Source organism: Geotrypetes seraphini, chromosome 6, assembly GCF_902459505.1.
Source record: "Geotrypetes seraphini chromosome 6, aGeoSer1.1, whole genome shotgun sequence".
Taxonomy (NCBI): domain Eukaryota; kingdom Metazoa; phylum Chordata; class Amphibia; order Gymnophiona; family Dermophiidae; genus Geotrypetes; species Geotrypetes seraphini.
The window spans coordinates 40,000,536-40,025,493 of record NC_047089.1 but is presented as its reverse complement, the minus strand read 5'-3'; the positions used below and the strand labels follow the sequence as shown (position 1 = coordinate 40,025,493).

General features: G+C 43.1%; 1 protein-coding gene across 5 annotated transcripts in view; it reads right to left on the bottom strand.

Moving 5' to 3' along the window:
• Positions 1 to 24,958, bottom strand: part of RNF17 (ring finger protein 17) — a 510,797-nt gene that overhangs the window by 390,652 nt on the left and 95,187 nt on the right. For 4 of the 5 annotated variants that reach the window (XM_033948471.1, XM_033948470.1, XM_033948472.1 and 1 more), the window contains exons 7-8: positions 22,702 to 22,819; positions 5,227 to 5,307 (exon numbers count right to left, since the gene is read on the bottom strand). In XM_033948471.1, coding sequence (XP_033804362.1) covers positions 5,227 to 5,307; positions 22,702 to 22,819 — 199 coding nt within the window. The remainder of the gene's footprint in view (positions 1 to 5,226; positions 5,308 to 22,701; positions 22,820 to 24,958) is intronic. The other variant, XM_033948473.1, reaches the window with a different exon arrangement.

The following is a 24,958-nucleotide window of genomic DNA, read 5'->3' as shown; positions in this document are numbered from 1 at the left end:
TTGTCTGTGCAAATGAGAAGAACCTGAGGAAAGAGGAGATGTTGAAAAGCTTTGAGGGCGTAAAATATCGCTCTGAGTTCCAGGAAATTGATGTGGTGCTTCTTTTCCTGGGTGGTCCAAAACCCCTGAGTTTGGAACTCGTTCAAGTGAGCTCCCCATGCATAGGGGGAGGAATCTGTGGTGATGACTAGTTGATGAGGAGGTAGATGGAACAGTAGACCTCTGGATAGATTTGATGAGTTCAACCACCAAAGAAGCGACTGTCGAAGAGACGAGGTCACAGATATGTGTTGTGAACAAGGATCCGTCGCTTGTGACCACTGAGTCGCTAGGGTCCATTGAGGAGTGCGCAGGTGGAGACGTGCAAAGGGGGTGACATGCACTGTGGATGCCATGTGCCCCAAAAGTACCATCATTTGATTTGCTGAGATGGAAGTTCTCTGGAAAACCTGCTGACAGAGATGAAGGATGGTGTGAAGGCGGTTTGGAGGAAGAAACGCCCTCATTTGAACAGTATCCAGAATGGCTCCGATGAATTGAAGTCGCTGAGTTGGAATGAGGTGTGACTTGGGTAGATTGATCTCGAACCCCAACAGTCGAAGGAAGGAAATGGTCTGATTGGTGGCTATGTGAACGGACTGAGGAGAAGGAGCCTTGATGAGCCAGTCGTCCAGATAAGGGAAGACTTGAAAATTGTGGGAGCGGAGATAAGCTGCGACCACAATCAGACATTTGGTGAATACCCTGGGAGAGGAGGCTAAGCCGAAGGGTAGAACCTTGTATTGGTAATGATGTTGGTTGACAAGAAAGCGAAGGTATTGTCTGGACATCAGATGAATTGGAACGTGAGTATACGCCTCCTTGAGATCGAGGGAACATAGCCAGTCTTCCTGAGAGAGAAGAGGGTATAGGGTGGCAAGAGATAACATCTTGAACTTCTCCTTGACCAGACATTTGTTGAGGTCTCTGAGATCTAATATTGGTCTGAGATCTCCGGTTTTTTTGGGGACAAGAAAGTACCGGGAATAAAATCCCAGGCCTTGCTGGTCTAGAGGAACTGGTTCGATGGCATTGAGAAGGAGGAGGGATTGAACCTCCTGACCGAGAAGGAGGGACTGAGCCTTGTTGGAAGCAGACTCTTTTGGTAGACTTAACGGTGGAGGAGTCTGAAAGTTCAGGGCATATCCGTGAGCGATGATAGCAAGTACCCACTGGTCGGAGGTAATTGCTTCCCATCGAGACAGAAAAACCTGGAGTCGACCTCCTATGGGCTGAGATTGAAGGCATGAGGGAGGAAGACTGGCAATGTTCTCGAGAAGAGAGTCAAAAGGGCTGTGTAGACTTAGGTTGAACAGCCGGTTTTACAGCAGGCTGTTGTTGTTGACGAGCCTGTTGCTGCTGTTGACGCTGCCTGCGAGGTTGAGGAGGATGAGTCTGAGCTGGGCGAGCAGAAAACCTTCTTTGATAAGAAGGTTGTTGCCTGAATGGACGAGGAGGAGGAGGCTTCTTCTTGTTTTTCAACAAGGAGTCCCACCTAGTCTCATGCGCGGAGAGCTTTTGTGTGGCGGTATCCATGGACTCCCCAAACAGCTCATCCCCAAGACAAGGCGCATTGGCTAGTCGGTCTTGATGGTTAACATCCAGTTCCGAGACCCGTAGCCATGCCAACCTTCTCATTGCTACAGAAATAGCAGTGGCCCGTGACGTCAGTTCAAAAGTATCATAAATGGAACGGACCATAAACTTCCTTAGTTGCAAAAGACTAGAAGTACATTGCTGGAAAGCAGGAAGTTTACGGTCCGGAATGTACTTTTGAAAAGAGGTCACCTGTTGAATGAGATGCTTCAGGTAAAACGAGAAGTGGAATGCGTAATTACCTGAACGGTTGGCCAGCATGGCGTTTTGGTAAAGGCGCTTTCCAAATTTATCCATGGCCTTTCCTTCTCTGCCAGGAGGAACAGAGGCGTAAACACTGGCACCTACAGACTTCTTCAGGGTTGATTCCACCAACAAGGATTCATGGGGAAGTTGTTGCTTATCGAACCCTGGAATTGGAATGACTTTATAAAGAGATTCCAATTTTCTTGGGGCTCCCGGGATGGTTAAGGGAGTTTCCAAGTTCTTATAGAAAGTTTCCCTCAAGATATCATGGAGGGGCAACTTTAAGAACTCCTTAGGAGGATGATCAAAGTCCAAGGCATCTAAGAATGCCTTGGACTTTTTAGAATCAGACTCCAAAGGAATTGAAAGGGTGTCTGACATTTCCCTTAAAAATTTGGTAAATGAGGAGTGCTCTGGCTTAGTAGCAGGGTCTTGCACCGATACATCCTCCTCTTCAGATGAATAATCTTCCTCGGTACCGAGGTGATCATCCGAGTCATCCCACAAGTCAGGGTCCCGTACCGATTGGAGACGGCCCTGAGAAAGTGGAGTCGAGGTGCCAACATGTTTAGTCTTGCGTACCGATTTCCCCGAACGGTTGGAGACGGTACCAGGAGAGTGTAGAACGGTACGGGGCTCAGAGAACGGTACCGGTTCAGAAGTGTCCGGAGCAGAACGTCGTTTCGGCTCCGCTGAAAGAATAGGCATGGACATGGATTTGTGCGGTGCCGACAAAGTCGATGTCAATAAAAGGGGTTGATCGACGGTCGGCACCGAAGGCTCACTGGGTACCGACACTGGAGGATTCGGTGTCAACAGAGCCGGGAGCAAATGTTGAAGTTGCTGTTTAAGCTGGACCTGGAGGATAGAGGCAATGCGCTCATCCAACGTAGGTCCCGATTGCACCGGTACCGGTCTTTTCTTGCTCGGTACCTTCGGTGCCGCTCGACGCTCGGGTGAAGTCGATGCCGATGACGAGGCAGTGACTTCAATGGGAGCGGAGCGTTTACGGGGCCGGCGCTCAGTCTGCAGGACTTGGCTCACTGCATGCTCGACTGGTGGCCCTAGGACAGTAGGGGAAGGCTTCTTAGCCGGCTTACCTACAGGGACCGACGTCGGCGATGTATCTGTCGGTGCCGAGACAGTCGGTGTCGATTTGGAGGAAGTTGCCGATGTCGATACTGGTGCAACTTCCATGTCGGTGCCGAACAAAATTCGTTGTTGAATTTGTCGGTTTTTTAAAGTTCTTTTTTGTAAAGAACTACAGCGGGTGCAGGTGTCAGCCCTATGGTCCGGACCCAGACACTGAAGGCACCACTTGTGCGGGTCGGAGAGAGATATAGGGCGCGCACACCGCTGACACTTTTTGAAACCCGGTGACGGGGGCATGAAGGGAAAAACCGCTGTAGCAAAATCGAAGCCGGAGGCTTCGATGGTGCCAACAGGCCCCGCCGGGGTAGTCAATAAAAAGTGAAAAAAATAAAACAATTTTTTTTTTTTTTTTTTTACAAACGGTAAAAGAACAAGAAAGAAATAAAATGAAGAGAAAAATACGCGCGAGCGGGAAGGCAAGTGAACTTAAGGAAAAAACTTCCAACAGCCGTTGGAAACACGCGTCTTCTTAGCTCCGCGGAATTAAGAAAACTGGGGACCGCGCGCCTCTGTCGGGCGGGAAGGCACTCGCGCACGCGCGGTGCGGCCTAGCTAGAACTTTCTAAAGTTCTTAGAGTGCAATCACTCTAAAATTGTCCGTACCGGGGCTCCGTCGGTGCCGTCACCCATCAGTCAAGAATATGCTGCCTGCTTGTCCTGGGATAAAAAATGGTTTTCAATATTTTGTTTTAATGTATTTATACTTTTGTGTAGAAGCTGGAATTGATAGATTGTCTAGAAATTGAAAGCATCAAACGTATTGTCTTCTGGACTGTTTTTAATTTACAGTTTACACATATGGATGTAACAGACATAACTACATTTGTTGTAAAACATTTATTAAGATATCATTTCATCCCTACAATTTCTGTAGACTGTTTTAAAATAAATTTGAGTTTTTCTGGTAAAAAAAAAAAAAAAAAAAATAAAGAATTTTGTACTTTCAAGAATTAATGCGTTGTTTTGTGTTCTTAAAAATATTATTTAACGTTATTTAATTTAGCGTGTAGGCCTAAAATTCCTTTGAATACCTCGTCCTCATGTATCAGCAACTTTGACAACATATTTATTTGGCTCATAACTTGCTGGCGCCCGATATTTTTAGCTCACAGTGAAAAAAGTTTGCTCACAACACCCGCCCGCTTAGAGGGAACACTGCACAGGATATACAGTTTATTGAAGTGACATAGAAAGAGGGAAGATGCCATATGGAAGAGAGAGGGTGGACACTGGATGGAAAGGGCAGAGAGGGTGGCCAGTGGATGGAAAGGGTAGAGAGAGAGGGCAGAGGCTGGGTGGAAGGGGCATGGAAAGGAGAGAGAACAAACGCTGAATAGAAAGAAGAGAGCGAAGAGAAGATGATTCAAGCAGAAACAAAAAGGTAGAAAAAAAATTTTTGTTGCTTTACATAGAATCAAGTAGCGTTGTAACTGTATTGATAAAAGTCTATAAATAGGAAATGGAAATAAGGCAATTTTTTTGGGACTAAACCCCTTTCCTCAAGTCAGGACAGGATACCATAACAGCAGTATACTGTACTGTCTTGAAGAAAGATTTGGCCTCTGAAAGCTAATTGAAAAATGGATTAGTCCAATAAAATGGTATTTTTTTATTTCTTGTTATTTATTTGTTAATTTGTAAAGTGGTGATTGTTATGTGTATGAAAGAGACATGGTTTTCTGTAGCATCAACTGTACAGGATTAATTGACTGTGCAGGATCTGGCTTTAATTTTACAATGCATGTGTTGGTGTTGTAGTGCTCACTGCAGTGTTTAAGATGCTGCCTTTCCTAGGTGCACCCTTGTTGTGCGACTCATGGATTATTACTAAAAATAAGTTTTTTATATATAGGGGGTTATTAAAAAATTATCAGCATTGGCTGTCATATACACTAGGTACGCCACTGGATTTAATGACCCTATTCTAACTTTACTGTTGATGTAAGTGTTGCTGCCCCCCCCCCCCAGCTATCTACAATGAATGTACATAAGCTTGTATACAGTGGAAGTGAATGTAAATCTAAGTCCATAATACTTTTTGCAAATATACTGAATGTATGGCTCTGGGTTCTCCTTGGAAAGATTTGGGAACCTCTTATGATTTTTATATTAGCAGTATCATAACTAAAGTACCAAAAAAGTTCTCTCCTGACATTCTTTCATTCTTAAGTTCTCTTTTTCCTTTCAACTTACCTTTTCAGCCATATTTAAATGCTGATAGTTACAAGCTGCAAACCATAAGCCATCATCAATTTTTGCAGTTTCATTATTCTCCTAGACAAAAAAATTCTTAAGTTGAAGTACCTTACTTTTTGAAGACATCTCTTATATGAAATAACTCTACACTGAAAAAAAAGTGAAGATTAGGTACTTACCTCAATAATCTTCTTTCTGGTGCAAAGGACATAAGTCCTGACATAGGCAATATTTCCATACTCACAAGTTAAATGTAGAAGGATGAAATGTACATTCTTCAGCTCTGCCTCCTCTTCCAGTGCTGTAGAGCCCCCTTCAGTTTATAACAAAGCAATCAAACAGCACTAAAACAGAGAACTAAAGAGGGGGAATGGGGAGTCATCCCACCCAAACATTTCTGTTCTGCTCTAAAAGAAATAATAAACAAGATTAAACAACTTAGATGGAATAGAAATCACCTGTTAAAATGCAACCCGAATTAAGAGCAGGAGAAAAGCAGCTACAGAGAGAGGCAGAGGGAGAGAGAAGCCAAAAGGGGAAAAAAGCAGATAAGAGCAGGAGAGAGAAGCAGAGGCAGGAGACCAAGAGGGGAATCGGTGAGAGTTAGCTCCACCTACCCCCCTGACACCCACCACCGAAGCTCTGCCTTAAAAGGGGAGGGGGCCAATGGAGCAGAGTTGATCTGAGCAGGAGAGAGCAGGAGAAAAGCAGCTACAGAGAGATGCAGAGGGAGAGAGAAGCCAAAGGGGGAAAAAAGCAGATAAGAGCAGGAGCGAGAAGCAGAGGCAGGAGACCAAGAGGGGAATCGGTGAGAGTTAGCTCCACCCCCCCAACGTCCGCCACCAAGCTCCGCCTTAAAAGGGGAGGGGCCAACAGAGCAGAGTTGATCTGAGCAGGAGAAAAGCAGCTACAGAGAGAGGCAGAGGGAGAGGGAAGCCAAAGGGGGAAAAAAGCAGATAAGAGAGCAGGCGAGAGAAGCAGAGGCAGGAGACCAAGAGGGGAATCGGTGAGAGTTAGCTCCACCCACCCCCTGATGTCCACCACCGAAGCTCTGCCTTAAAAGGGGAGGAGCCAATGGAGCAGAGTTGATCTGACTCTGAGCAGGAGAAAAGCAGCTACAGAGAGAGGCAGAGGCAGAGAGAACAAAAGGGGGAAAAAAGCAGGCGCAACCACAGCAGACTCAGAAGGCATCCGCAGCAGACCGGCAAGCAAACAGCAATGGAAGCAGCAGATGGAAGCAAGATGTTGAACTACCCAGTTTTCTGCATCGTCTGCCATATGTATGACTACCTCCCCTCTGGGAGGCGGTCTTACATATGCGCCCGATGCGGAGAACTGGAGATCCTGAAGAGACAAGTCAGACTCCTGGAGGGCAGAATATTGGAACTGGAGGCACTTCAAGCAGGGGAGGAGGGAGACAGATATGCAGAGAACGTCCAGACAGAGGAAGCAGAGAACAAGACAGAAGACGCCATCGAGGAAGAAGTCCGAGAGCTGGAGAAGTTCATAGAGGAGGCATACAGGGAGGCCATGGAAAATCACCAGCAACAGTGGAACTGCCGAAAGACACCTACAGAGAGTGTGGCCCACCCGACAGACAACCACCAGGAAGAAATGGGTGATACAATAGCGAGAACGAAGGATACGGACCTGTGGCAGGAGAGATGGACATACACCAGGGACACGGACCTGAGGCTGGAGAATCAGGAGAAGCTAGAGAGGACAACAATCGTCGTGGGCAACTCCATCATCAGACAAGTTGACAGCCATATAGCAGGAGGAAGACTTGATCAGCCGGTGACCTGCCTACCGGGGGCCAAGGTAGAAGACATAGTGAGCCGCATCGACAGGATCCTCAACAGTGTGGAAGAAGAAGATACGGCGGTGGTGATCCATGTGGGGATGAACAACATGAGCAATAGGAACTACAACAGGGAAGTACTGAAGGACCAGTTCCGGATGCTAGGAAGGAAGCTGTAGATCAGAACGCAGAGGATAGCATTCTCGGAGATCCTGCCGGTACCCAGGGCAGATGAGAAGAGGCAGATGGAGCTGCAAGCAGTCAACGCGTGGATGCGGCGCTGGTGTGAGGAAGAAGGATTCCACTTCGTGCGCAACTGGACAACGTTCTGGGGGAAGAGCAAGCTCTACAGGAACGATGAACTCCACCTCAGCAGAGACGGAACGAGGCTACTTGCAAGCAACATCAAGAAAGAAGTGGACAAGTTTTTAAACTAGGAAGAAGGGGAAAACCGACAGTCGACAGAGAGAGAGAGTCGATGGTTCGGGAACCGGTATACCCAGAGGATACCGTGCAAGAAGATAGAGGGAAAGACTCACCGGATTACAGGCAAGAGAGATCGAAAAGGACACAAGAGGGAAGGAAATGCAAGAAAAGAAAAAGCTGCAAACTCAAGTGTATGTACACAAACGCAAGGACCCTTACAAATAAGATGGGTGAATTAGAAGCCATAGCACAAAAAAATAACGTTGACATCATAGGCATCACGGAAACAAGGTGGACTGAGGAAAACGTCTGGGACACTGTGCTACCGGGATACAAACTATACCACAGAGACAGAGTGGCTCAAAAAGGTGGGGGCGTTGCCATATACATCAAAGAGGAAATTGAATCTGCAGGAGAGAACATGCCACAACTGCATCTACTACCGACCACCAAGGCAATCCAAAGAAATTGATGGAGAAATGACAGACGAGATTAAATACAACTGCAAGGGAGGCAACACAGTTATCATGGGTAACTTCAACTATCCGGGAATAGACTGGAACCTAGGCACCTCCGGCTGCATTAGAGAGACCAAGTTCTTGGATGCTGTAGGCGATTGCTTCCTGGAACAATTTGTCAAGGAAAATACTAGAGGAAATGCAATTCTGGACTTAATTCTAAATAGCCTGCGAGGACCAGCATAAGACGTAGAAGTAGAAGGGACGCTAGGAAGCAGCGATCACAATATGATCCGCTTTGATCTGGATGCAGGGGAGAAACATCGGTCCAAAACGACAGCCACGGCACTGAACTTCCGAAAAGGGAATTACAAAGGGATGAGATTCACGGTAGGGTACTACTCGAAAGGATCCAGAGAAGAGCGACTAAGATGGTTAAGGGGCTGGAGGAACTGCCGTACAGTGAAAGATTAGAGAAACTGGGCCTCTTCTCCCTCGAACAAAGGAGATTGAGAGGGTACATGATTGAAACTTTCAAGGGGATAAACCACAGGTGTCAAAGTCGGTCCTCGAGGGCCAGAATCCAGTCGGGTTTTCAGGATTTCCCCAATGAATCTGCATGAGATCTATTTGCATGCACTGCTTTCAATGCATATTCATTGGGGAAATCCAGAAAACCCGACTGGATTCCGGCCCTCGAGGAGGGACTTTGACACCCCTGGGATAGACTTAGTAGATAAGGACAGGTAGGGAGAACAAGAGGGCGCTCTCTAAAGTTGAAAGGGGATATATTCCATACAAACGTAAGGAAGTTCTTCTTCACCCAGAGAGTGGTAGAAAGCTGGAACGCTCTTCCAGAGGCTGTTATAGGGGAAAACACCCTCCAAGGATTCAAGACAAAGTTAGACAAGTTTCTGCTGAACAGGAACGTGCGCTGGTGGGGCTAGTCTCAGTTAGGGTGCTGGTCTTGGACCAGAGGGCCGCCGCGTGAGCAGATTGCTGGGCATGATGGACCACTGGTTTGACTCAGCAGTGACAATTCTTATGTTCTTAAACTTATGGAGCTCATAGAGTCTCCCTTACTACTTTAAACTTTTTTTTCTTATTTTTATCAGCTGACTTACAGGAGAAAATCTCCAGTTGAGAACACTGTTTGGCCAAACACTAGGCAGGTGAACTCCAGACTGACAGGGTGGGGTGTTAGGATTCAAGTCCTTTTTCCAGAAAGATTAGCATTGAAGTACGTAGCTAATCTTCCCTTCTGGTGCAAAGGACATATGAGTCCCGATAAGGAGGTGATGTACCAAAGCAGTCTCCTAAGACTAGGGCAAGACAGATGAGCCTGCCCTTAACCAAGGACCCAAATGCAGCACCCTCTCTCGTTACCACATCCACCCTATAAAACTTCGTAAATGTATGGAGTGGACCATGTAGCTGCTCTACAAAAATCTCAGGAGCAACTGCCCTCATTTCCACTCATCTCTAGTAGTGTATGCTCTCAAGGCAAATGGTGGCTATTTACCACAGCTAATGTATGCTAACAAGATAGCCTTGCAGCACGACAACGTGAGGGGGAGAGGAATGCAGTCGGCCCCGATCCTGGTACAAAACAGCCACGGAAGCTGCACATCCTGCGCACTCAAACCCACTGCAGACAAAAGGCCGCGCCCCCAGGTGGGACCTAAGGCTCCAGGGCCTATTCTGATTGGCCCACGCGCCTTAGGCCCCACCAGTAGGCGGAGCTTTGGGACGGATGGGCCAATCCGGCCTCATTCCGTCGTTGGCTGCCTGCCGGACAGGCGGGTTTGGCTCCCGTCTGTCCGGCCAACTAGCAAAGGTACGGGGAAGGGGGGTGGGGGTGTCGTGGGGGTCGGCCAGGGGGGTCGCGGGTCGGCTGGGGGGGGCGGTCGGAGGTTCTTGGGGGGGCGGTCGTTGGAGGGAGGGAGGGGGGTTTGCGTCGAGGGCAGGAGGGCCTGGGATCCCTCCTGCCCGTAATGTAGTGCGGGGTGGGGGTAGGGGGTCGCCGTGGCCAGGAGGGTTTGGGCTCCCTCCTGGCCCGATATTGTCGGGGAGTCGGCCGGGCAAGAGGGCTTGGGCTCCCTCTTGCTCCGATCGCGGGTGCGGGTGGGATCGTGTGCGAGCGGTCGTTCGGGGTGGGGGTGCGAGCGGTCCTGCTGGGGGGGGGGGGGGTGAATCGGGCGTCGGGCGAGGTGGGAACTATGTAGAAAAACTTTTGTATACCGCGCTCACGCGTATAACGCGCGAGGGGTATGCGCGGTAGGTAAAAACGCGTATAACGCGCGCGTTATATCCGCGAAAATACGGTATTATAAATGGAGAGTTTCGATTGGCAGTTCTCTTGAGAGGCTTTTCTCACTGTTAATTTAGAAGAAAGTAAAGATCATCTGGAAAACACTGTCATGTTTATGGAAGATGACAAAGGAAATAGTTGATTTCAAGAACTGAAGAAAGTTATGGAAAAGTTTATTGAGCTGTAAGAGTGTGTTCGGATAGGAAAGATTTCTTATATTGGAATGGATCCAGTCTGATTAGGATGAAGTAAAAGACAGATCTTATAAAGAAAATGAGAAAGAAGTCTCTTATTAATAAATTTGACATTTTACAGATGAAAACAACTCAAGAGATGAACAAGTGACTAATTAGGAATTGGAAACTCATTTGTAATGCACCATTTGACAATTTGGATTTTTAGTTTCTGGAATTAATTCTAATATACCTATGTTTTAGGGAATGTGACATGATTGTTATTGGTCTAAAGCAGTGTTCTCCCCAGAAATTTTTTCCAGCCGGGTGGCATGAAAAAGTAGCCGGGTGGGGCGGGATGTGGAAATTTGGTGGTGGGGAAAATTAACTCCCTCTTTTATTAAGGTGCGCTAGCATTTTTAGCGCGCGCAAACCCCTGTGCTATGTGGGAAAACTAACGCCAGCTCAATGCTGGCGTTAGCATCTAGCGCATGTGGCAATTCTCCGCGCACTAAGCGCACGCTAAAACCACTATTGTAACTTAGTAAAAGGAGCCCTAAATGTGTACTATTTTTATTAGTTAATTATTATTATTATTTTTATTTTCCAATGCTCAATATGACTTCCTTTTTTAAGGTTTGACACTTGTGCCAGAATATTTTTACTATATTTAAGAAGTATTTGCCCTCTTTCAAATGGTATAGAGGTTAAAAAAAGGGAAAGGCGTTAATGAAGTCATTAGGTTCAATCTAGCCATTTATTTCTGCCTGAATTTAAACAACTAAAAAATAAATAAATAAATATAGCTGATCCAGTCATACAAGAAATGGCTCTACAGCAAGGGTGCCCACACTTTTTGGGCTTGCGAGCTACTTTTAAAATGACCAAGTCAAAATGATCTACCAACAATAAAATTTAAAAAAAAAAACCACAAAGCACACTGTACGCAGAGAAAAAGTTAATTATCATTTATATTCCGCAGGTTTTCAAAGAGATCAAGGCAGATGACTTTATGCAATGTCACCTCAGGAACAATTATATAAAAATAGACAAACATACCCTCTCCCTTTTTACTAAACCGCAATAGCGGTTTTTAGCGCAGGGAGATGCGCTGAATGCCCTATGCTGCTCTCGATGCTCATAGGCTCCCTGTGCTAAAAACCGCTATTGCGATTTAGTAAAAGGGGGCCATAGTGCAAAATATAGACAGCAGATATAAATTCTCAAAACACACACATTTTGATCACTAAACTGAAAATAAAATCATTTCTCCCACAATTGGACATGCTTAGTTACGTCAGCTCTATGGCTGCTTTAACTGTAAGGCGCCTGAATCTAAGGCTATATGCTACCATTCTGTAATGGAACCTGGGAGCCCATTTACTGCTATAGAACAGGCGTTTCCTGTACAGTCTCAGGGTGCCTACGAGGAAGAACCCACTTGGAGAATTGCCCCTTATTTTTTAAGGATTATAAAAACAGAAGCAATAATGTGAAAAACAAAACCCAGCCTTAAAACAGGCTGAATTAATTTGTGAACCATTATTTAAAGGATACTCAGAAAAAATATTGTTTTCCCTTAGCTTAAATGAAATAAACATATTCCTATCCATCATTTGACTATAGCTAAGTGCAAAAGAACATTAGCTCGAAAAACCTCAGAGCTGCAGTGAAATAGAAAAGTGATTTCGTTTTACTGTAATTTCTGCATTAAGTGGATTTGCACACCCCAAGCTCCTTAAATCCTGATGACACTTCTAGCTTTTCCTGTATCAGACTTTGCAAGATTAATAAATGGAGCATCCTTGTGCCTGCCAGTTAAAGGATGAAAAACAAATACCTATAAAGTTCAAATCACAGCTTGACTAAACTTGAACTTTCTCGATTTCATTCTTCCTGGCTGACCACTTTATCTTCCACAATAGGCACCAAGGTTGCTTGGATCGGAGCTTTAAAAGAGCAAGCAGAATCGGGTCCGATGTCCGTGCGTTTTTCTCAAATGGTATACCACTACACTTGCTGCTTTTACTTGCTTCGGGCCTTCCTCGTTGCCGGATCCTGCCTACTTTCTGTTTCCGCGAAGGCAGGACCCGGCAGCGAAGAAGGCCCAAAGCAAGTAAAAGCAGCAAGTTGTAAGCTTCCCTCCGGGGCTCTATCGTGTGCGTGCTGGCTTCCCTTCTCTTTTCAGCAATGGTATTGAGGGAGGGTATCTTCATGTTAATGATTTATTTATCATTAGAAAGAAAAGTTGTTTTTGTCTGGGTTAAATAGGCAATAGATTAGTTAAAAGGTAAAGGAGTCAGTATTTCAACATGTTGGGATGGTCATAGTAAAATTTATCTGATTAACAAGAAATTTTCATAATATGAATTATCTCATAATAGTTAAATTTGGATATATGATGTTGTTCTATGGAATGATTAGCTAATATATTTCCATGATTTTAGTAAAAGAAAATCTAAAACCACTCCCCCCCAAAAAAAACCCAGATGATATCTATTCAGAATGCGATTGTTTAATAAGAAAGATGATTTTTATTCTGTGGATCTAAGATTCTAAAAGTCAGATTTGAGTTTACTGCACAAGATTTTACTAAATGGTGAAGTAATTGATTCAATATTAGTTTTAATTTGCTTAGCAGATAATATGAAATTGATGGTCGATGAAAATTTAAGGGGTGGTTTAATGATTATGGATTATTTAATGAGGATCATATATATTTCTTTTGTAAAAGATTACAAAATATTAATGGTACTGTCAAAATATGATTTATGAATGCTGTTTTTAATTGAATAAGTTATTAATTGGATTTTATGAAAACTTCTATACTATGGAAATTAAATTATGGTATAGTAAGGGTATTTAGTGAGATTATCCGTTGCATAATGCATTATACTTATTTTTTATAAATTTTGTGGGAGAAAGATTTAATGAATGTTGCCTAGGGGTGGGTGGGTATTGTGATTACTATTCCAATGTGTGTTCCAAGTCAATCAATTTATGTGTTGGGGGGGGGATAAGGGTGATGGGTTTTTTCAAGATCAAGGGTGGGTGGATTGGGAATGATGGAAATGTTGACGATCAAATTATTTTTCTATGGTTTATTATATGTGTAATGTTGTCTAATCATACTAAATTTAATGAATTTAAATATCACTGGTGGATCATTCATTTGGTACTTGATGGAGATTAAGATATTTTCCTTAAATGTCAATGGCCTTAACCATTAAATAAAAAGAAAAAAGATGTTAGCTTTCCTAAAAAATCAAAATGCCTATTTGTACTTTATTCAAGAGACGCACCTATCAATGACAGAATCTAGAAAATTGGAAGGGGGTTGGGTTCGACAAAATTTTTTTGCCCCTGCAGTTGGTAAGAAAGCTGGGATGGCAATACTAATAAATAAAAAATGTTAAGCCAATTTTCAGTTGATTAGTTCGGATCCATTAGGTAGGTGGGTACATGTTAAAATGAGCATGGGAAATACTACCCTGGATTTGTTTAATATATATGTCCCAAATACGAATCAAATGGAATTTTTTAAGAGTTTACAGCAATTACTACTCCCACTGGCTGCATCTAATTTAATAGTGGCTGGAGATTTCAATGCTGTAATGGATCCATTAATGGATAAAAAACCAAGTAGAATTATGAAATCACTAGGGCTGGATAATTTGGCTCAATCTTGTAATTTAATAGATATATGACGTATACTTCATTTTAATGATCGGGAATTTTCCTTTTGTTTACAGATCCATAATTCTTTTTCAAGAATAGATTATATTTTTGTCTCGAGTCAGATAGTTCAGAAAGTGACAAAAGCCATCATTGATCCTATTATTCTATCTGATCATGGTGGGGTATGGACTGAGTTACAGTCTGATGAACAAGATTATAGTAAATCTGTTTGGAGATTTGATAATACTTTGATTGCAGATTCAAATTTCCTTAAAGATTTTAAACTAAAAATGATTGAATTTTTCCAATTGAATACCTCAGAAGATATTAACATTGAAACATTATGGGATAAATTCAAAGCTACCATGAGAGGTAATATTTCAGATTCGGCATATATTAGAAAACAACTGAAAAATCAATTTTATAATTTGGAAAAAGAAATTAAACATTTGGAAAGTAAATTAATTGGTAAGTGGGAGCATAATACTCTACAGGCTTTACTAAAAGCAAAAGGTAAATATAATAATGAGATATCTTTTAAATTTGCAAGGAAAGATTTGTTCTCTCAGCAAACTCAGTATTATGGAAATTCAAATAAGGCGGGAAGATTATTGGCAAATTATCTTAAAGCAAAAAAAAGAAGAACAAAAATTGCTATAAAGGATAAAAATGGTGAAACGCATACTAAAATTGAAAATATCTTAAGGCAATTTTTAAATTTTTATAAGGACCTATATTCTTCTAAGTCTTATGCTGATATGGAAAAGGATGGTTTATAATTTTTTAATTTAATTGTTGGACCAAAGGTTCCTGAACATATAAAACGAAGTTTAGAGGAGCCTATATTACTAAAAGAATTAGAAGCAGCATTGAAATCTCTTAGAGTTGGATCCGCTCCAGGTGATGATGGTTATATAGTGGAGTTTTATAAATCATTTCAAAATATCCTTTTACCCTATTTACTAAATTTATATCAGTTTCAACTGACTAAAGGTTGTATTACAGGTACTATGGCAGAATCATTAACAATTGTATTGCCAAAGCCAAACAAAGATCCCACTTTGGTTTCAAACTACAGGCCTATTTCATTAATAAATGTTGATGGAAAACTTTTTGCTAAGATATTGGCTTTAAGATTGGCTAAGGCTCTCCCTTTTATTATTGATATGCACCAAACAGGATTCGTTGCTAAAAGACATTCTTCTAACAATACTAGGTTGGCTTTTCATACTCTAAATTTAACAAAAAAATAAGAATGATCCGGCTTTCCTTGTTTCCTTGGATGCGGAGAAAGCCTTTGATCGAGTGAAATGGATTTCATGTATCAGGCATTGGAATGGTTTGGTATAGGTTCAGGATTTATTCAAATGATTCAAACATTGTACAATTCCCCTGGTGCAAGATTATATATTAATAATAATTTATCAGAGCGATTTAATTTGCTGAGGGGGGTTAGACAAGCTCGTCCCTTGTCTCCTTTGCTTTTTGATATTGTTTTGGAACCCTTACTATTAGCCATTCAACAGGCGAAGGGGGTACAGGGTATTCCTTGTGCAGACTGGGAATATAAAATCTCTGCTTATGCAGATGATATACTGCTTTATTTGAGGAATCCTGAAACTACCATACCATGCTTACTTGAACTGATAAAGAAATTTGGAGAGTTTTCAGGATATAAGCTAAATTGGAGTAAGTCAGAAATCATTTCACTTAATGTGCATTGCACTAAAGGAATTATTTGATTCATTCTCGTTTGTATGGAAAGAAGATGGATTAAAGTATTTAAGTATTAGAATAAAAAAAAACACTAGAAGACACAGTGAAGGAGAATGAAAAACTTTTATTAAAGAAAGTAACAGAAATGTGCGAACTATGGAATCCTTTACATCTTTCTTGGTGGGGGAAGAGTCCAAACTGTTAAAATGATGATATTACCTGTGGTTTGTTATCAAATGAGTATGATACCAGTTTTTTTCAGGGGTCCTTCTATAAAAAAATTAAATGGTATTTTTACAAAATTTGTTTGGCTGGGGAAAATGCCTAGAATTGCAAAAATCAATTATGGAGGGTGGGGTAAATTTTCCAAACTTTTATAGGTATCATCAAGCCTATATTTTACGCCAGGGTATGTATTGGGTCCTCCCAGAGCTCATGGATAATGTCCCAGATTGGCTATATTTGGAATGGCGACTCATGTTTCCTTTACATTTATCTCATCTTCTCAGTATAAAAATCCCTAGGAAATATAAACAGAATAAAATTTTAACAGATACTTGGAAAACTCTACGTTATGTTAGCAATTTATCACCTGACCCATTATATAAATCATTAAATCAATCTATTTAGCTAAATTCCAAGATTAAAATCGGCGGTTTTCAAATCGTCTGGAAGCACTGGATTATTGCAGGCATACGAACTTTAAATGATGTTATTTCCAATGGTAAGCTACTTGATTTTTCACAGTTGCAGCATAAATATGGTCTAAATAAATCACAAAGTTTTAAATGGTTGCAGCTGAAGCAGGCTATTCAGGATGGGTTCCTTGAATGGAAAATCCTTAATAGTCAGTATAGTCTAGAATTCTTGTGCTTTCAGGCAGATTTTTGGGGTCACCAAGCCGCACAGTGGTATAAATTGGTATCTGGATATATGGTCTTAGAGACATTTGGAGCATTGGGATTAAGCATCAATTTTTCTGCATCTCAATAGCCACAAATTTGGTCTTGGAGAATGAGATGTACAGTGTCTGCATCTATGAGACAAACTTGGTTCTTTTTGTTACATAGAGCATTTTGGACCCCAGTTAGATTACAAAAATTAGATAGCTCTAAGTCTAATAGATGGCACTGTAATCTAGATGCAGGGACTCTTGATCATTTAATATTTTTCTGTCCTTGCATCATGGCCTTTTGGAATTCAATTTGGTCTCAAATTAATTGTTTATTAGAAAACCATGTTGCCCTTTTGTATGACACAATTTTATTTGGAACATCTATGAGAATAGAGTCAAATTTCATCAAATAATAATAAATTATTACTAATAATGACAGGAGTTGCCATTCAACATATCACCAGCAATGGAAAGATTACACCAGACTAAATTACACCTTCTGGTGGAACTCGCTCTGCCATATTTATAAAATGGAAAGAATAATTGCTATACAAAAAGGGAATTATAATAATTTTAAAAAGATTTGGGGGCCATTGACAACTTATTGTAATGATTAGACACATTTTTTGCACAAATAGTAGAATATATTGTTGGAAAGGGGGGTTTATAATTATATTATTGATTTTGCTGCATCTTTGAATATATTATTTGTATAATTTGATTGAATTATCTTTGTTGGAAAGGGAGGGTGGCAGAGGGTCTTAAATTTATCTATTTACGATAATTGGAAAGATTTTCAAGTGTTCTAAATGAATTAATTGTTATATTATTGTTCACTTGCTGTGAGATGTAAAAATGAATAAAGATTTTGGAAAAAAAAATACCTTAGATTGCAAATAAGGAGAAATTAGGTTCTTACCTGCTAATTGTGTTTGGTAGCTTGTAGACCAGTATAGTTCCTTTACAGACAAGTATTATACCTCACTGCTACCAGCAGGTGGAGACTGAGATCAAATTTGGATATCAGTACAGCTTCCCCGCTACTAAATAGCCCAGCAGAACCATGAAAATTCTTAAGACACTCCAAACATGAGTGTAAAAACAACAAACATTGTTAAACAACTGTTGGAACATGTGTAGAATTGTATCCTGGAAAATAAAACATCCCCACAGCTCACCAGCTAAGTTAGCTGAGCCATCATTGCTGTTCTTAATTCTCCTTGGTCCTAGAAAAATACTATAACCCACAGAAAAATTCAAAATCTGCACACAAGCAAAAACCCGCAATCCCCACACAAAGATAGATAGGGTGGGGAATCTAATTTCTCCTTCTGTATCGCTTGATAGACTGGTATAGTTCGGTTACGGATGGGATGTACCAAAGCAGTACCCATCAAGGGTGGGACCCCCAAAGGGCCAACACCAGAACACGTTCATCGAATACCGCGTCCCGGCACACTTGAACATCTACACGGTAGTGTCTGACAAAGGAATACAGAGAAGACCAGGCTGCAGTCTTGCAAATATCCACTGGAGGAACTAGAGAAGATTCAGCCCAAGATGCTGCCTGATCCCTAGTGTAATGAGCCTTGAAAAATTCTGGAACAGGCTTCTTCTTCAGAAGATAAGTGGAAGCAATAGTCTCCTTGATCCAGTGCATAATAGTAGCCTTAGAAGCGCCATCCCCCTTACGAGGACCTGCTAGAAGGACCTGATTTTCTGGGTCCTCTGCACATAAGAGTGAAGGACCCGACTGACATCCAACTTGCGCAGCTGTCTCTGCTCAGAAGAGCCCTCAAGACAACCCGCACCCTAGAAAACTCCAAAAAAGGAGCTCTACAAGAGAAAGCCTGCAGCTCAGAAACTAGCTGAAGTAATGGCCACCAAGAAGACCGCTTTAAGAGTAAGGTCCTTCAAAGAGCAGTCGTTCAAAAGATAGGCGCACTAGAACGGACAGAACCAGATTCAGATCCCTAGATGGAACAGAGGGCCGTTCAGGAGGCCTGAGCAACTTGGTCACCCACAAGAAGCAAATCACATCAGGAATGGCAGTCAAATGCTGATCTTTCACTAACCCCTGAAAGGTTGACAAGGCTGCAAGCTGAACCCGGAGAGAAGACAAAGCCAGTCCCCTATCCAGGCCATCTTGCAAAAATTCTTAAGATGTTACGCAGGGAAGTTCGAAGAGACCACTCCACACGCATCACATCACTCCTCAAATAGACGCCAAACCCTCACATAAGCCCGAGAGGTGGAATGCCTCCAGGACCCAAGAAAGTTGAGATCATTTTATCTGAATTCCCCTTCTTACCTAGGCGACCCCTTTCAAGAGCCAAGCTGTAAGACAAAAGGGACCCGGATCGAACATTGGAATGGGACTGTGATGGGGTGTATGTCCCATCACGTGAGAGAGTGCCGCCCCGAGGGAAGGCTAAATCAGAGTTTACCTTCCCCCAGAGTACCCAGAGTTAAAGCAGAGAATAGCTGGGTTCAACTAGTTTCTAATGGGGTAGTTCTAGTCATAGTGGAAGACTAGGTGGGTGGAGTTAGGAACCAGCTATCCCTATTGCTCTGGAGTATTCTGTTGCCCAATAGTCAAGACTGAATGACCTTGCCATTGAACTTGAATAACTAATTTGCATCCTAATTTGCATAAGAATCAAGTGGCAGAGAAAAGTGGTGATTTGTAAAGAAGAGAGACTCCTAGAACCTTAAACTGGACTCCTGATAGGGAGAGGAGCTCTGGCTTGGAACCCTCGATCCTTGGGGGGATATTTTGAGGGGGGGGTCAAGAGGAACCTCACCCTGACCTGACAGGGAGGGTTCATTAATGGACTCCCAGCAGAAAGGAGCATAGTGGAGTGCCTGGAAATAGGAGCTCCTGGGCAACCCTCGAGGGGAGGAATGCGGGCCTAGTGCCTAACCCTTGGTAAACCCAAAACCCTCTCCGATCATAAGAGCACCAGTGACTGGACACTCAGCCTAGTCTTCGGGTAGGCGGGGCCAGGATCGTGACAAGGGACACCCTGCTTAATGCCTCAGTAGGCAGTGGGCGGACACTCGGCCTAGCCCTTTGGGTAGGCGGTGCCAGGATCGTGACAGGGATCGTGTATTAGAAGGTTATCCAAGAAAGGAACAGGATCTGCCACCAGATGAGATGCCTCACCAGATCCGCATACCATGGGCGTCGAGGCCAATCCGGAGCCACCAGAACCACGAGGCCTAGATGGCGAATTATGGAGAAAACACACAGCCCTTTCGTTGGCCATGGTTGAACCAGAGCATCCAGGCCCTCAGCCGGACCGTCTCTACGACGACTGAAGAAGCGGGGTGTTTTGGCGTTGACACTTGTGGCCATCAGGTCCATGAGGGGCTGACCCCCAAGACTGCACTATCAACTGAAAGGCCACCTGGCTTAGACACCACTCTCTGGGATCTAGCACATGACGACTTAAGAAGTCTACTTGAACATTCTCCACTCCAGCTATGTGGGATGCTGATATTGCTTGAAGGTGCAACTCCGCCCAGACCATGAGCAGAGTCACCTATTGTGCCACCAAAGTGCTCCTGGTGCCCCCCTGATGATTGACATAGGTCACCGCCATGGCATTGTCTGACAGAATTCTGACTGACTGGAAGACTATCAACGCCAGATGGATGGCTCTGGTCTCCAAGATATTGATCGACCAAGAAGCCTCCGTGGACTAGGTGCCCTGAGCTGAGTGACCTAGACACTGAACTCCCCAACCGAGAATTATGGCATCTGTGAGCAGCACTGTCCACTGCAGCTGATCCAGACTCGCCCCTTGTACAAGATGGGGGCTCTGGAGCCACCAACTAAGACTGCCCCGAGCTAAGCCCGGAAGCGGAACAGGAATGCCTCCAAGGCGACCACCTTCGAAGAGCAGCATACTGAAGATGGTGGAAGTGGGCCCACAACCACCTCACTACATCGAGGGAGGCCGCCATTAACCCCAAGGCTTGGAGGAAATCCTGCGCCCGAGGACACCGGGATGCCATAAGCAGGCGAATCTGAGATTGCAATTTGCTTACCCGGGCATCCAGAAGAAGACCTTCCCCAAGGAGGTATCGAACAGGACCTCTAGATATTCCAGGCGCTGAGATGGAGACAACCAGCTCTTGGCAAGGTTGACGACCCATCCCAGTGAGTGCTCTCCTGGAATGACTTGGCTCGAATCAACCAGTCATCCAGGTAGGGATGAACAAGAATGCCCTCTTTTTGCAATGCCGCCACAACGACCACCATCACACCTTGGTGAATGTCCACAGAGCCATTGCCAGACCAAAGGAAAGTGCATAAAACTGATATTGTTGCCCCAAGATCGCTAAGAGCAGAAAGCAATGATGGGAAGCCCAAATAGAAATGTGTAAGCAGGCCTCGGTCAGATCTAGAGAGATCAGAAACTCCCCCGGCTGAACCACCAGAATCACAGACCGCAGAGTTTACATGCAGAAGGAAGGCACATGAAGAGCCCTGTTGACCCCCTTCAAATCCCTTCAAGGTCCCTTCTTCTTTGGCACCACAAAGTAATCGAGTACCAACCTATGCCCCACTCCTGCAGGGGAACTGCTGGTAGCAGTGAGGTATAATACCCATCCGTAAAGGAACTATACCGGTCTATCAAGCGATACAGAACTTGGTTTGCAAGTGTTTTGCAAGACAAGCAAAACATTTTATTAAATTTTAACTTGATATACAAGCAATATTTTGCAATACAAGTGCATAAAGTATATAAACATCACATCACAACTGAGCCGATGGTCCTTCTCTCTCTGACACTGCAGGAGTGTAGTGACTTCTAAATGAGCGAGGTCTTGCAATAAAGTATTTTGTATTAAAGTTTTTGGGTTGTGGAATGAATTGTCTCCATTATTTCTTATGGGGAAATTCTTTTCGATATACGAGTGCTTTGGATTACAACCATGCTTCTGGAACGAATTATACTCACAAACCAAAGATTGATTGTATATGACATATATACTCAAGATTTTGGGGCCAAAAAACAGGGGTCTTGGTTTATATTCCGGTCCACGTTAAATCCCAGTAATCGAGCAAAAGGAGTCGGGAGTCCCATCCAATGGGAAAAAGCCTGTTCAAATACAGTGGTACCTCGGTTTACGAGTGCACCGGTTTGCGAGTGTTTTGCAGGACGAGCAAAACATTCGCAAAATCTCGATTTGTGAGCGCCACCCCCGCAATCCGGCACCCCCGCCACTGCCATCGGGCACCCCCCCAACGCAACCTGAAGTCCCCCAGAGCCCTCTTCTTACTTTAATGTAGCACCAGCATGTCGGCCTCCTCTTCTGTGCTGGTCTTGAGCATCTGCGCATGCTCAAGGCCTGCGAGTTCACGTTCTCGCCGAGATTCTAGTGACTAGTGCTAGTTGCTAGTGACTGTAGCGATTCATATTCCTTGCTTGCTGCAGCCCCGTAGGCTTCTCTCTGCCACGTTTTGCCTAACTGACATCACTTCCTCTTTCCTTCCTGGCATGATACAATAGAGAAATCTGCAGGCCTGCAGCAGGCAAGAAATATGAATTGCTGTAGCCACCGGCGACACCTCAGAAGTATGATGAAGAACTAATATCAGCATAGAGTGAATTTTTTAAAGGAGACTTTGTTGCCAGATTTCAGTTTTAATGCTAAATGTAAGCTTTTTTGGACAACAAATAATGCATCAACACTACAAAAAAAATGTCAGTTTTTGGATTTTAGAATTTCACATAAAGGATTGTGAAACTGTACTGTATGCACTAGCAGGTGAAGGGATGATAAAACAAAAAGTGATCAAGCAGCCGTAATCTGATCGTTGTAATTCTCTGGGTCTTGTTTATGAATAGTGGAAGACAAATCATGACATCAGCCATGGAAGTCTTATAACCCTAATCTGCTTCAAGGTAAAGAGGGGTGTTTGAACAATGTTGAAAACTGTCTCCTGGTTTAAGTAAATAAAATCATAAATTTTGAAATTTAGCCTTAATCTGTACACATACCATAATTAAGGCAGATTCACAAACATTTTTTCTTGGTTCTGCAGCTGAGCTTTCCGAAGACATGTCATCTATAATCATCTCTGTATATTGTTCATCAAAACAGCTTTTCATCTTAGCACTGTAAAGAAAAAAAATATTAAGCATATTAATATACCTCAAAAGTTCACTATGCTCAGTGTTAAGGCAAATATTTTGCAAAGCCAATTCTGAAGGATAGTGAATTAGAAATTGAATCAAATCTACAACAAACCTAGAGATTTCCAGCACAGTAGAGAGTTTAAGGATGAGACTTGATACAACAGAACTAGTCAAACACTTGCCAGGCAGATTTGCTCATGCTTAAATCAATGGTGGGATAATGGTTAGGATAATGAATTTAAATATAATGTACTGAGGTTTATTATATAAATTTTATATGTTGGGCATTATGATTGTTTAGGAGAGAGGGGGGGACTAATTCTGAAATGGATATTAATGATATATTAAGTGTGATATTGAAGTATAAAATGTAGTATTTATTGTAACACATTGTAAGTTTGAAAATAATAAAGAATTGAGAAAAAAAAATCAATAGTGAAGAGCAGGTGGAAGGAGTGTTTTCTGGTGTAGTGTGCCACAAATAATGGCATTAAATTACACAGTAGGTTGGTGTCTATATGAAGATAAAAATAAAAACCCACTCAGTAGCAGAAGGAAAGTAGCCATTTCTGTCATATCTGAGTGTCAGAAAAGCACAGTTACTTACCGTAACAGGTGTTATCCAGGGACAGCAGGCAGCTATTCTCACATATGAGAGACGTCATCGACGGAGCCCGGATGCGGACGTCTTGCAAGCAGACTTGCTTGAAGAAACTAGAAGTTTCGAGTTGCCCGCACCGCGCATGCGCGAGTGCCTTCCCACCCAGCGCAGGGCGCGTCTCCTCAGTTCAGATAGCTAGCAGAGAAGCCAACCAGGAGAGGTGGGTGGGTTGTGAGAATAGCTGCCTGCTGTCCCTGGATAACACCTGTTACGGTAAGTAACTGTGCTTTATCCCAGGACAAGCAGGCAGGTATTCTCACATATGGGTGACCTCCAAGCTAACCATAATGGGATGGTGGGAGTGTTGGCAATTTAGGAGAATAAATTTTGTAATACTGTTTGGCCAAACTGTCCATCCCGTCTGGAAAAAGTATCCAGACAAAAGTGAAAAGTGAAGGTATGAACCGAGAACCAAGTAGCAGCCATACAAATTTCCTCAATAGGCGTAGATCTGAGGAAAGCTACTGAAGCTGCCATTGCTCTGACTTTATGGGCTGTGACTTTACTGTGAAAGGGTAATCCAACCTGGGCATAGCAGAAAGAGATACAAGCCACCATCCAGTTAGAGATGGTACACTTAGAAATAGGATGGCCCAACTTATTTGGATCGAAGGAAACAAAAAGTTGAGGAGCGGTTTGTGTGGTTTGGTGCGTTCCAAGTAGAAGGCCAAAGCACGTTTACAGTCCAGAGTATGAAGAGCTGATTCTCCAGGATGAGAATGAGGCTTTGGAAAAAATACTGGAAGGACGATGGATTGGTTGAGATGAAATTCCGAGACCACTTTAGGTAGGAATTTAGGATGAGTGCGAAGAACCACCTTGTCATGATGGAAGACAGCTTACTAAAGCTTGTAGTTCACTGACTCTTCGAGCGGAAGTGAGGGCTATGAGAAATACCACTTTCCAAGTGAGATACTTCAGATTAGCCTTATCGATTGGTTGAAATGGAGGCTTCATGAGTTGAGAAAGGACAACATTGAGGTCCCAAACCACAGGAGGCGGTGTGAGACAAGAATTAACATTAAAAAGTCCTTTCATAAATTTGGAAACCACTGGATGAGCAGAGAGGGGTTTCCCCTCAATAATTGGCTTGGATAGATGTAGACTTGAGGCCAGAATTGGATAGTGCAACAAGTAGTCCAAAACAGAAGATAAGGAGGAATGCTGAGGCTCCGTATGATGAGAAAAACACCACTTTTGGTGATAGCATTGTCTAGTGGTAGGCTTCTAAGACATCTCTTACAGATTGAGAAAACTGAAGAGGAGTTACGTTGAAAGGAACCAAGCTGTCAGGTGTAGAGACTGCAGGTTGGGATGAAGCAGAGATCCTTGACTCTGTGTAAGCAGAGAAGGAAAAACTGGTAGAAGATATGGCTCCCTGGTGCTGAGTTGAAGTAGAAGGGAGTACCAAGGTTGTCTTGGCCACCGAGGAGCTATGAGAATCATGGTGGCATGATC